The sequence below is a fragment of the Sphaeramia orbicularis genome, chromosome 6 (assembly GCF_902148855.1).
Source record: "Sphaeramia orbicularis chromosome 6, fSphaOr1.1, whole genome shotgun sequence".
Taxonomy (NCBI): domain Eukaryota; kingdom Metazoa; phylum Chordata; class Actinopteri; order Kurtiformes; family Apogonidae; genus Sphaeramia; species Sphaeramia orbicularis.
Window position 1 is genome coordinate 19,224,042 of NC_043962.1, and position 13,352 is coordinate 19,237,393.

The window sequence follows — 13,352 nt, forward strand, 5'->3', positions numbered from 1 at the left end:
TGTAACTTAGGCCTCAACAGTTATGCACATTTCAGCTGCAACCATCAGACTCAAAGAAATGCCAACGTTCTCCGACTTAAACAAAAGAAACAGGAGACGGTGATTCAGGAAAGCCTTTTTCTGCTTTAATACAAAGAAAAGAAGCTTTGAACTTCAGAAAATACAAGATTGGTCTGGAATTTTTTTCTCCTCAAATTGTCAGTTTTCCTTTTCCTATGAAATGCTGTTTATTGCTGTTCAAACAGCTTAAATTGAAACATCCCTTCCTTTGCTTTGGACATGAAACTTTAGGGATGATCACCAAGTTTGTTTTGATGGGTTTTTTTTCCCATATTTTTGGCTGAGAATCAGGCCTTTCCTTAAATGACGCTTTAATTTTGTATAACTTTGATGTAAGTGCCCACAGTGCCATGTGACACCCTGTCCAGCAGATCCAGAAATGTCCTGTTACGTCCACATATTGCATCCATGCTCACCTCATAAAAACGAGGTACAAGGCAGGGCAAAATTTCTTCCAAAATAGATGTCATATATATATATATACATACATATATATATATATAGCAATCATATATACACATTCGTACATACATATACTAATTTATGTGATGCAAAGAAAAAAATGTACACATTTCTTACAAAATTGTAACAAAGACTGGAAAGTGTTTTGTTTGCTCTGAAGCAACATTGTGTAGCGGTTTAGCCTCTCTGAGGGCTCATCCACGTTTGTGGAAACAACAGTAGTCTCCCAGATTTGTGTCCATGTTTGACTGGCACCAAACTCACAGAGACGGAGAAGAAGTGAAAAGACAGAAAGCGGTCTGGTGATGTGAATACAGAAGTTGAAGGAATCAACATAAATGAAAAGGACAAAAATGGATGAGATGAAAAGAGATGCATGTGAATGAGTTTCAAGTACTCCCTGAACCAAAATGAAAAAGAATGTTATCAGGGAGTGTTCACATAAAAAAGCACAAACAAATTTTGTGTTCTTTTATTACTAAACATAGTGCAACAATAAACATTGCATTTCTTTCACCCTTTTACCTGCTTCTGAGGATGGAGCTCTGTTAAGTTTGTTTTTTCCACTTCTACCTGTTCTTAACACTTGTAAATGTGAGGTGTAACCCTTGTTCTGTCACTGTCCTGTGCCACAAGGTCAGTCCTCCTTTCTGGGAGAAAACAGGCTTCAGATTCAGAGACGTAAACATAACACAGACCCTGCTCAAAACAAGACCAAAAAAAAAAAAAAAAAAAAACAGGAGGAACATAAAGAATAAAAACAGAACAAGTGTTGGTGTTTTGGGCAGCATGTAAATTGGAAAGGCAGGGCAGTTTTGATGGTGGCGACGACCCCCGCAGTCAAATAACCAAATCCTCAAGGAATTAAAACCAAGCTGTGTGAATCACAGCGCTCTCCCATGACAACAGCGTTGTGCAGGAACAGCTGTGGCCTTTGGACTGGTCGGGCCTTAGAAGGCCTGCTGGGCTGGGTTGTAGTTGAATGTTGTTGGCACATGAGGCCTCTCCTCCAGCTTGTCATACTCGAGATGAAACTCCTTCGAGATACGAAACCATTTTTACAAGACAGCAAAAGCTAATTCTTACCACAGATTTAGATCAACCAAATACCCACTCTTACCTTGGCTACTTTTCTCCAGTTAAGACAATCAAAAAAGTAGTACGTTCCCCTCTCATAGGTGTTGGTCTTCAGTGTAGGCTCCATGCCAGGTGCTCGTGTGATCCAAACTCGCTCCTCTTTGTGGTACCGCCAGTCCCGGTTAAAGCTAGAGAAAGTAGTGATTAAAATCATATTAGGAACCTATGATCATCATGGAATTTGTACCAGATGAAACCATGTAACAGTTGTGCTACTTACAGCTCTACTGCTGCCAGAAGCTGTAGCAGGTCTCCACCATTCATGTAGTACAGATAGAACAGCAGGTCTTCACCGTATCGCGCCAGTTTAATTGCAGCCAACTTGTGGAAGAAGAGCAAAGAAGAATGAGCTGTAACCATTTTTAACACATGAAGACTGTAACCATTCACTGAAGAACTGTTCTCAATGATTACCTTGTCCCTTATGTGGATATTGGTTAAGTATTCAGATGGAACATGGAAGTCTGAAAATAAACAGGCCAGGAATTTCATTAGCAGCACATATCTGACCGTATCATGCGTCTAAGAACATGTAAATATTATAAAACCCATTTAATAAACTTTACTGTCATATACAGTTAAGCCCAAAATTATTCATACCCCACGCAAAAATTGATTATTTCATAGTTTTTGTATGAAATGAAGGACAGAGAAAAGGTTTGTATAATTTCATTTTATTTATGGTAGATTACGAAGCAATACAGCAAATCTGGTTTCTTTGTTGTTGACCTATAGGTTACATAATCAACATTTTGGGTTTGTATGCATGTCCATAATTATTCATACCCCTGAATTGTCATGGAATTTAGGCTTTTTTGGGTGTCAAAACTAGGGCTAATCATTATGAATGCCATCCCTGGAACTCACTAACCATGTGCAATCCTTTATGCAACCTGTCATGTAACAAACTGAAATAAATTCAGTGAGTGAGTGCATTCATTCTCACTTTATGGTCAACAGTCAAACCAACAGCATGGCAAAGACGAAAGAACTGAGTGAAGACCTTCGATCGCGCATTGTAAATGCACACAAGGATGGCAAAGGCTATAAAGCTATAGCAAAGCAATTTCATGTGCCAGTCGCCACTGTACAGAACATTATCACCAAGTTCAAAAGGTTCCACACTGTACAGAATCTCAAGGGGCGTGGCTGGAAGCCAAAGATGACGTCAAGACTATCACGAAAAGTTGTGAGAGAGGTCAGCAAAAACCCCCGGATCACCACCTAGGCTATCCTGAAAAATTTGAGTGAAACTGGAACCAACATATCGAGGCAGACACTGCAGCGGACATTGCACAAAGAGGGCTTCCGTGGATGCCGGCCAAGGAAGACTCCACTGCTCCAGCCCAGGCATGTAAAAGCCAGACTAGCCTTTGCAAAAGGACATCTAGACAAGGACCCAAGCTTTTGATTATCAATGTTGTGGTCTGATGAGACAAAAATGGAGCTTTTTGGCCACAGGGATGTGGCCTTTGTTTTGGAGAAGGAAAGGTGAAGCATTCCAACCCAAGAACACGGTTCCAACAGTCAAGCACGGCGGTGGAAGCATTATACTTTGGGGATGCTTCTCTGCAAGTGGGCCTGGGAATCTCGTCAAAGTGAATGGCATCATGAGAAAGGAACAATACATCGAGATATTGGAAGAAAATATTAAGCAGTCGGCAGAAAAACTTGATCTGGGTCAGCAGTGGATGTTTCAACAGGATAATGATCCTAAACACACAGCGAAAGCTGTCAAGAAATGGTTCAAGGATAATGATGTGAATGTCTTGGAGTGGCCAAGCCAAAGCCCAGACCTGAACCCAATCGAAAATCTGTGGAGGGAGGTCAAGCTGCGAGCTTTAGCAAGAAGACCTTCTAACCTCAAGGATTTGGAAACCTTTGCAAAAGAGGAGTGGGCAAAAATCCCTGCTGAAGTCTGCAGAAACCTGATCAGCAACTATCGGAACCGTTTGCAAGCTGTTATAGCAAATAAAGGCTATGCCATTGATTATTAATCATGGGGTATGAATAATTATGGACATGCATACAAACCCAAAATGTTGATTATGTAACCTTTAGGTCAACAACAAAGAAAGCAAATTTGCTGTATTGCTTCGTAATCTACCATAAATTAAATTGAATTAAACAAGCGTTTTCTCTGTCCTTCATTTCATACCTAAAACTATGAAATAATCAATTTTTGCGTGGGGTATGAATAATTTTGGGCTAAACTGTAAGCAGTGATAGACCATAAAAGTGAGAGGAAAATAGGTGAAAGATCAGTCTAAGTACAAACATCATGAAGCAGTCCAGGGATTGTCACAAAATACCAATTACAAATTAAATCTTCAACTAGTTCTGTCTCAAACATTTTTATTCACATTAATATCGTACCAATGTCCTGAGGTCGACAAGGTGATGAAGCCCAAGGAGAGGCAAACTTGGGATACAAGTTTCTGTTAGGAGAGAAATTCAGTGAGTCAGTATCAACAGCAGGAAACACCGGAAACTGAATGATAAAAATAAAGAACAGACTATTTAATCCAATGCACTGATCTGTAATAGTGGACAGTCTGTCATTGCAAGCCAGTACTTAGACAAAAGAAATTGACTGTTCTGTGTACTTTCAATTATCATGTAACTAAGGTTAACGTTTAATGAGAATGAATCAGAAAAATACAGCAAAACACAAGTATATATGTGACATACCAGATTTTTGGTACTTGATTAGTGGATAAAAATGGTCATTTTTACATGATTTGTGTTAGATATGTGCTTCAACCAGTCATTCTAATACACCCATGTGCTGCCGAAGTGTTGAAGAGCCACAATTGCCACTATAACCATGCTAACAATGTGGACCCACGTTTTACAAGTCATGAAAAATAAATACAGGACTTACTCTGGTGAGTTTAAGTTGAGTCCCAGTGTCGTGAGGTCACTTCCTAATGCCAGTTGGACCATTCCTGGATCAGTCTCTGCTGCCCGAATAAACGTTAGCAAGCCAATCATGCCAAATTGGTCTGTCACCATTCCTGAAGGAATGTTTGTCACCCGACCTGCAGCAGTGGGATAAACCACAGATCAGCAACCTGCTGAAATTGAGCTAGGGACTACAATACATACTTACTGCCCATACATTACCTTCATATTTCTAACCCAGACTTTGTGCACGCAGTGGAGAACAAATGAAGCTTTTTTTTTTTTTTTAAACAAGTGATTGTAACAGACAAACTAATGGAAAATGATGATGTCTGGATCATAAAGAACAAATTCTTTTGGTGTCTGCTTTGAAGCCTATCCAAAAATTATCTAACCCCAAATGCAGGGTAGAGAGCTCAACTGCCTCACCCAAGTTGTGCGATTAAGAAGGGATGTCTCAGTGGAATTGGAGCGATACGATTGGCTGAGAGGTCTCACCATCGGGCAACACCTGGATCCCTTTCTTCTGGTTGTTGTTCTGTGCTGAGGCAGTCTTGTCTCCGGGGAACTTGGGCCCATCTGCATTGGATGTATTCTTGTTTGTTGAGTTCAGGTTCTAAGGGGGAGAAAAAAAGTTTTACACAGAAAAAAGTGACAGCTAATAATTATCTACTTGATGTGAAAGTAAGCCTGTTGTGAAAAATCCCTGGCAGAGTGCAAAGGCCACTGAGCAATCAGAGAATCTCACATACTTACAGTTTTGCTGTCGTCGTTGTTCAACGTAGGGTCCTTATAGTTTGGACCAGGCAGTGCAGGAAAATCCTCGTTGTGGATGGAGAAATCCGGTGTCTGATCAGTTGATGGTTTGGTCACCATGCCAACTTGATGATAATGATGAACATGGTTAGAGTGTAAAAAACACAACAAAATATTTGTTACAAGTGTATTAAAACACAGGTTTGACTGATGCTACATGAGCTAATAGCCATTTCCTCTCCTAAGGGGATTTCTGAGCAAGACTTCATGTGTGCAAAAATAAGCTGTTTTTCTGGTCTAATGGCCTACCATAAGGAGCTCGTCCAGACAACTGGCTGAGCACTGGTGTTGGGTTTCCAGCCCCTTCTCTCCGACTCCGGTCTGCTAATGCAGGGAAGTCTGACAGATCCAGGCCTGTTACATTTTCACTTCCATCTGCACAAACATGAGAGTTTAGAGATTGTGACATATAATATCACTTTTCAGGTGGATATCTATATTAATGTGGCAAAAAGGAAATTCAAGAAAAAAAGGTGAAGAAAAATAATGAGGAAAATGAGGAATCCAAATTATCTGGAGTTTATGAAAATGTCATTAGATTGTATACTTTTTTTTTCATTCTATTTAAACAGAAATGGGTTCTGCCAGATTAAATAGAACTTAAAATAATTATATTTATGACAAGATGCAAACCTGTGCCATTGAAAATGTTGCTTGATAATGAGTTGTTCATCCCAAAAGCCTGATTGCGGTTCATTCCAAAACCTGACATGCTGTAACGACACAAAGAACACAATAACTATTCAGATCCCTTTCCCTTCAATGGCCAACACTTTACAGCTCTGAACTGAAAACTACATGATGTAAAGCAGAGGCCAATCTCCACAATAATATATGATGTCACATGGGGCAGTTGGAAAAAGTCCGCCTACCTGTTTATGGTGAAAGGCTGGCGTGCTGGCTGTTGCTTGGGCATACAGATGATACTTGGTGAGCTGCGATTGGGGCTGCCAAGCCCTGAGCTGCTCATACTATTGGTCCTGCCACTCATCCCAATGCCTTGACCGACTTGCGAGTGGTTCAGCATGTTCCTCGTGTTCATTGGCAATGTCCCCCTATTAAAAAATGACAAAATCTAATTAAGAGGATTACTTACTTTTCTATAGTTATTTTAATTTTCCAGGTGTTAATATTATCAAAATAAATGAACATCTTCATACTCACCTGCTCGGTGATGGAGGTGTATGGAGGGACATGGTGGGAACCCCTGTTGTGGGGGTGATATGACTTGGTAGCTGGGTGCCTTGCGATAGGTTTCGGTTTAACTGAGGTGTATTGTTGCCCATACCCCTTACCGAAAATCCAAGTGCACCTGTAGAGAAACAAAGAAAAACAGGAGAAACAAAAATCAGTAAAAGAAAAACCATAGAAACAATCTGCTTCCTGCCCAAAATATTGTCTATAAAATATTAAGATAGTGATGTAGTGAAACTAAAATTGTGTCTTTGATATTTAAACATACCACATCTTTACATTCAAGTATACTGTACATTAGATAAAGGCCTATGTCAGACAGTGAAGGCAAAATAACCACTTACTTTGTGGACCATACAAACTTGCACCAAGCTGTGACAGCTGACCTGACGATGATGGTGAGGGAGAGGACAGCATCTAAAGGGAAACACGAGCAAACAGGACAGCGTAAGCCAACTTGAAAGTATCTCCTCTGATGTCAATTCAAAAAGAAAATGATGAATAAAACCCACATCCTTGTCCGACCGATGTGGAAACATCGACGGCTGGTTGTAGTACATGCTTTCATCAGTAAAGTCGTTATCGACTACCTCGACGAACTCTACAAATTTCTTTCTAGCACCAAACATGCCTTTTGTCACCTGGAGAGAGAGACAGACAGACAGACAGACAGAGAGAGAGGGGATGAGTAAAGGTGCTGTTGAAGAGTTGACACATCCAAGTATCAACACAAAGCTCTGGACTAGCACACATAATTTCATCAGAAGATTGTTAACAACTAAATAGTAACTTAAATATAACAACCTTTCAACGCTAAACAACACTACTCTATTTGTTCTACTTCACTCATACTACAATAACTTTGTTTACTTTCAATACACACAGAACAGTTTCTTTTAATGGGTAAAACCTTAAATCAGTGTCCTATTATTACACTTCTATAAAATAATTTCAGTCGTTCCACCTTCAAGTGCATTTCTGAGAAGTGTGTGCCTTGCTTCTAATTCTGAGTTGGTAAATGGGATAGAGAGGCTCAACTTCGAAAACAAAATAAGCCTTAACTCTTTCCTGAGCTTAACATTATCCCTTAGTTGCAATAAATGATCTGACACCGAAGTTAACCATCAGTTGTTGTGTTGATAAAGTTAAAGCAGCATTCACATTATCAGCAAAAAACTTAAACTGTCACTTAAAAATTTAACACTACCAATGCTAACAGGCTAGTTAGCCAACACTAATGAGGCTAACATTAGCAGGCTAGGTGCTTGTAATTACTCTACGTTAGCTTAGCTAGCTAGCTAGCTAGCTAGCTAAACATGAATTTGCCAAAGAGTGTTAATTTTATCACGACTCAAAAAACCTTTCAACTCCTAAACACCGTCAATAAACTACCAGAGAGCAGACACTATCAGGTAGTAATTTGGGCCCTCTCTGTCTCCATATATCCACAGTCAGCTGTCCGTTTTCTCGGCTCAGTTTACGCTCCGTTTGCAGCAGTAGCAACACCAACAGTAGCCGGATCACAGCGACAATCTGCCGGAGCTCTGGCTACACACTATCCCGTGTCAAAACGGAGGAAAATCAGTGGGATAAAAAGCTCCCACTATGGACTAAAATATGCTCCGAGCGGCTTAAACGTAAAGAAAAACAAGTAAATACCCTCACCGCATCAATTTCCCTTCGCTACGTTAGATCCAAGATGGCTGTATGTATTCTGAATCGAAAGAGGAATAGCCTTTACCCTCTGACCTTACAACCCAATGACCACTTCCGTACACAAAAGTGAACATATGAGAAGGTCCACAGAGGCTTCCCCTCAGTGCTGAACCAGCATCAGTAAAAACAGGTTAAAAGTCAGAAACATTAGAAGGTAAAATCCTTATTGTAAACCACTAGAACAATCAGACATCCTGCTCCTTCCTATCATGAGGTGAACTGTGAGACACCTGTGCAGCACAAACACCTTTTATTAAACATGTCAAGTATTCATTCACAGGCAAATCTCACAACCCCAAGACTTGTTAAGACTTGTTAATGACATCTCCCAAAAATCACACTGTGATGATTTTCACACTATTTTAGTGGGGATGGCAAATTTGGCATTTCAGTTTCACTATTTTGTATGGTGTGTGCTCCCTGATGTTCCAACATATGGCCCATGAGCCAAAACCAGCCTGCCAAAGGGTCCAATCCAGTCTGTGGAATGAATTTGTGAAGTGGAAAAATTACAGTGAAGATTGTAGCAATCAAATATGTCAAAATCCTTTTGGTTCAAGGGCCACATACACCCCAATGTGATCTGATGTTGGTCTGACCTGTAAAATACTATCATAATAACCTATACAGGGTGGAGAAGCAAAATTTACAATGAACATTTAGTTGTTTTTTCTCAGCAGGCACTACATCAATTGTTTTGAAACCAAACATATATTGATGTCATAATCATACCTAACACTATTATCCATACCTTTTCAGAAACTTTTGCCCATATGAGTAATCAGGAAAGCAAACGTCAAAGAGTGTGTGATTTGCTGAATGCACTCGTCACACCAAAGGAGATTTCAAAAATAGTTGGAGTGTCCATAAAGACTGTTTATAATGTAAAGAAGAGAATGACTATGAGCAAAACTATTACGAGAAAGTCTGGAAGATACTATTAAAGAAGAATGGGAGAAGTTGTCACCCGAATATTTGAGGAACACTTGCGCAAGTTTCAGGAAGCGTGTGAAGGCAGTTATTGAGAAAGAAGGAGGACACATAGAATAAAAACATTTTCTATTATGTCAATTTTCTTGTGGCAAATAAATTATCATGACTTTCAATAAACTAATTGGTCATACACTGTCTTTCAATTCCTGCCTCAAGATATTGTAAATTTTGCTTCCCCACCCTGTAGATAATGACAACACCAAATGTTTGTCTTTGTTTTAGTGTTAAAAAAAAAAAAAAAAAAGTTAACTCTTTAAAAACCAACCTATTTTTTTTGGCCTCTGTTCAAAAATTGCACACACATAATAAAAAGAGTATATCTCTGCAACCACAAGGTATATTTGAATAATTCTGGTGTCATAATAAAGGGAACACTTGTGAGAATTATTGAAATGTGTAAATATCAGTATATATGTTACTGTTTAAGAGTAAATGAATATGGCACACAACACAAATGAAAAAGTTTCAGGTTCGACTAAAAAAAAAGCACTTTCAGGATAATTATCCCTTTGGAATGATCCAGCTGCAGCTCTAAACCTCTACCAAACCATAGCACAATATGAGAACATTCTCTCTGCAAAGGCTGATCCTGATAAAGTGAAGCAGAACAAAATTAGAGTTTCACACTTAAAACAACTATAAGCCCACGAGGCACAAAGCTGAGGGGTGCTCAGGCTTACATAAAAAATTTTTACATTTAGAAACTATCCTTTCAAAAAAAAGTGAATAACCTGAACAAATATAAACAACATGAAATGTCTTAAGAGAAGTAAGAAAATTTTAACAATATTATGCTGTTAATAAATGTTTTGTGCATTTGTAGATCTTCTGTGAACTGTGAGTTGTAATGCACACATATAAATGATAAACTGAGGCATAATATTGTTAAAACTGTACTTACTTTTCATAAAAAATTTCAGGTTGTTCATGGTTGTTCATGCTATTCACATTTTTGAAGGATACTTTGTAGTTGTAAGCATTTTCATGATGCAAATTTACTTTTTTCACCATTATTATCTTACTGGTCTGGCCCATATTGGGAGATCATATTGGGCTGTATGTGGCCCCTGCACTGAAAAGAGTTTGACACCCCTGGTTTAGAGAATATCATTTTTAGGTCAGGTGTGAATTTTGTAAAACTTATGGCAGAAGTGTGTGAAATCTCACAAGAAAAGTTAGTTGTGTTTGTGATTAAAATACATGCATATTAATTACTATGTTTCCTCTGGAGTATCAACATCCTTCTAGTTGAAATTTTTGTTTAAAGTATAATAGATGAATTACAACAAATACTACATCCAGTATTTTTGTATTTGACTCGAAATGAATGAAAATCAACACAATTTCAGATATATTACGAAGAAGCTTTCATCTAGTTGAGTTGCCCAGCTGGTATAAGCTATTTACAAAACTATGACAACTATGTATCTGACAACTGAGTGACTTTATCTGCAGCATGGCATGAGCTGTGGCGGAAAGCCACAAAAACATACAACAAATAAAGTAATTTATTGGATTTTTAATAGTGAATTTACAAAGCAGAATTGCTAATTTACACCCTTGTTATTCCTATGAGGTGTTGCGTACTAAGTATAATATAGCAGTTGCATATAGGTCCTTCTATGTCTGGTATGAGGCCAGCAGGCAGCAACAAGGAGATAAGGAGAAGGATGAGGGCCAAAAACAGGCTGTCAATGAACAAAAAACAGAGGCAGTGCCCTGATAAGAAAAATTAAATTCTTTCTCAGTTTTATCCAGTTTGAAAATAGCCCTAATGAAAGTATGTAAGATAGCACAAGCAGGTGCCTCAAGCAGACAAGGATGACACACCACTTTGTGACAAAACAAAGATCAAAACAAAAAAAATGGTTGTACATTCATTTAAAATCCAACTCTATGAACCTAACTGTCAATGTCAAACTACAGTGCACCGCCACTGTTCCACTTTCCCTGACAAACCTATCACAACTCAACATGTTGCTTAAGTTTTTTAGTGATCCTGAGACAAAATTTCCCTATGTAGAACAATGTCACACCACACAGTTGTTTTAAAGTGTCTCAGCAAAACACCTTTGGATTTTTCTTCAGTAGATGCCCGGTGTCACAAGCACAAATCTATGTCCTGGACGATTAAAACAGAATGTAAATGACCTTTGCTGTTCTTTCATCACAAAGTGGCTCTTATGCCTATCCATGGCACCATGCCCACCCCTCTCTCTCTCTCTCTCTCTCTCTCTCTCTCTCTCTCTCTCTCTCTCTCTCTCTTTCTCCAACCTCTGTCATGAAGAAGGGGGAAAGTCATTAGGCAAAAATAGGGAGGAGAGTGCAGCCAGTGGTTGCTATTGGCTTGGAAGTCAGGGTAAAGCTCAGAGCCACTGAGAGATACACGGCTGTACTGGGAATATCTGCCTAGAGAATACAATGCTTTCAGCTCATTAAGTTGTATAAACAAATGACTTATTGTAGGAGATGCTGAAAGTTATGGACATCAGGAGAGAGACCGTGAAAGTAGGTGTTGTTATTGTGTCATTATTATCATATCTCCTCTTCTTATCATATTGTGTAACTTCTTCCACAAGGCTGTAACTCAACATCATAACTATGCATGTAAAATTACAGAAACTTATGATTTTGTCTTGAACTTTGTTTTATTTAATTACTCCAAAGGGACAATGGAAAGCTTTCGCTGGGTGCCATACATGAAGCTGCCAACTGTTTGCCTGACTCTTTTCTGATTCTAAATTGAAGTGAAGGACCAGATTAGAGACAGTGAGCATGATGGGTAATACCATGCGAGGCGTCATCACCTTCATTCCTTCTGAACGTATTCAGCGCTTCTTAATGGGAGATCTGAAGGAGATGCCCCTTGATCGGACCCTGGACCTGAGTGGCCGGCATCTGCGTCGTCTGCCTGCTGCCGCCTGTGTCTTTGATGAGCTGGTGAAACTTTACCTGAGTGACAACAACCTCAGCAGCCTCCCTGCTGAGCTGCAGGGGTTGAAGAAGCTGCAGCTCCTGGCCCTCGACTTTAACTGCTTTGAGGAGCTACCTGCAGCTGTTTGCAAACTACCACAGCTCAGCATCCTTTATCTGGGTAACAATAGGCTTTACCACCTCCCGAGAGAACTTAGGGACCTTAAAGAACTCAACACTTTGTGGCTGGAGACTAACTGCTTCACTGTTTTTCCGAAGGTGGTGTGTGAACTTTCCAATCTGAAGACCTTGCACCTTGGTTATAACCAGATACGGAGTTTACCAAAAGAACTGAGTGGATTGGAAGAGCTAAGAAGTATCTGGCTTGCAGGAAATCAGTTGACAGAGTTCCCACCAGTTTTGCTGGAAATGCACTATCTAGCTGTTATTGATGTGGACCGCAATAAAATACGTCGCTTCCCAGGCTTATTCCACATGCAGGGGTTGAAACTCGTAATCTATGACCACAACCCCTGTGTTAATGCTCCGGCAGTGGGCGAAGGGGTTAGAAGGGTTGGGCGCTGGGCAGACAGCCCTGACACTGACAAAGAAGATGAAGGGTCAAAGACTGCAAGTGAAACTACAGTCGAGGTCACGGAGGTGCACAATGACGAAGAGCATAACATTTAAGGTCAAGGAACAAAGTGACCTTCAACTGTGGCACAGGCTGACAGCACAGGACACCACTCAAGTGCCTCACTTAGAGCCTGTCTGAGTATGTTCCACAGAAGCCTCATGGTGTTTGGCCCATATATGGTAAAAACAATCATAGTGGCTTCAATATTAGTCAGAGTTCTGTGTACTTTTATATAAGTGCTTGCAACAACAGTTCCATTTAAATTACTGTTTGTTTTCACCAACATCAATTTGCCTCTATCAAGAAACAGGACGCTATGATCTGAGTTTGTGCGCAAGTGTTACATTAAGGTCCATACAGTTCATATTAATATTTTTAAAGGTATTAGTCTTTTGTCTATTGTCAGTTTATGCACCACGTGGAATTCCTTTCTTACTTGTCAGTCACATGCTGAGGATAAGATGAAGATAACACTAATATTAACAAAAATACATTTTATTGACAATACAGGCGCTATTTT

At 39.5% G+C, this 13,352-nt stretch overlaps 2 protein-coding genes across 2 annotated transcripts; one reads left to right on the plus strand and one right to left on the minus strand.

The window, feature by feature from the left end:
* Positions 1-276: 276 nt before the first annotated feature.
* cnot2 (CCR4-NOT transcription complex, subunit 2) lies at positions 277-8,320 on the minus strand. The gene is made up of 15 exons (XM_030136150.1): positions 8,239-8,320; positions 7,086-7,214; positions 6,918-6,990; positions 6,544-6,691; positions 6,252-6,434; positions 6,013-6,092; positions 5,629-5,754; positions 5,320-5,444; positions 5,062-5,179; positions 4,544-4,700; positions 4,036-4,097; positions 2,074-2,123; positions 1,880-1,980; positions 1,643-1,787; positions 277-1,559 (listed from the first exon to the last, which is right to left on the minus strand). The coding sequence occupies exons 2-15, from the start codon at positions 7,200-7,202 to the stop codon at positions 1,473-1,475; spliced, it is 1,572 nt and encodes a 523-aa protein (XP_029992010.1). The 5' UTR covers positions 7,203-7,214; positions 8,239-8,320; the 3' UTR covers positions 277-1,472.
* A 3,737-nt stretch (positions 8,321-12,057) lies between these two features.
* On the plus strand, positions 12,058-12,885 carry lrrc10 (leucine rich repeat containing 10). Its single transcript, XM_030136673.1, has one exon. The coding sequence runs from the start codon at positions 12,058-12,060 to the stop codon at positions 12,883-12,885; it is 828 nt and encodes a 275-aa protein (XP_029992533.1).
* Positions 12,886-13,352: the final 467 nt, after the last annotated feature.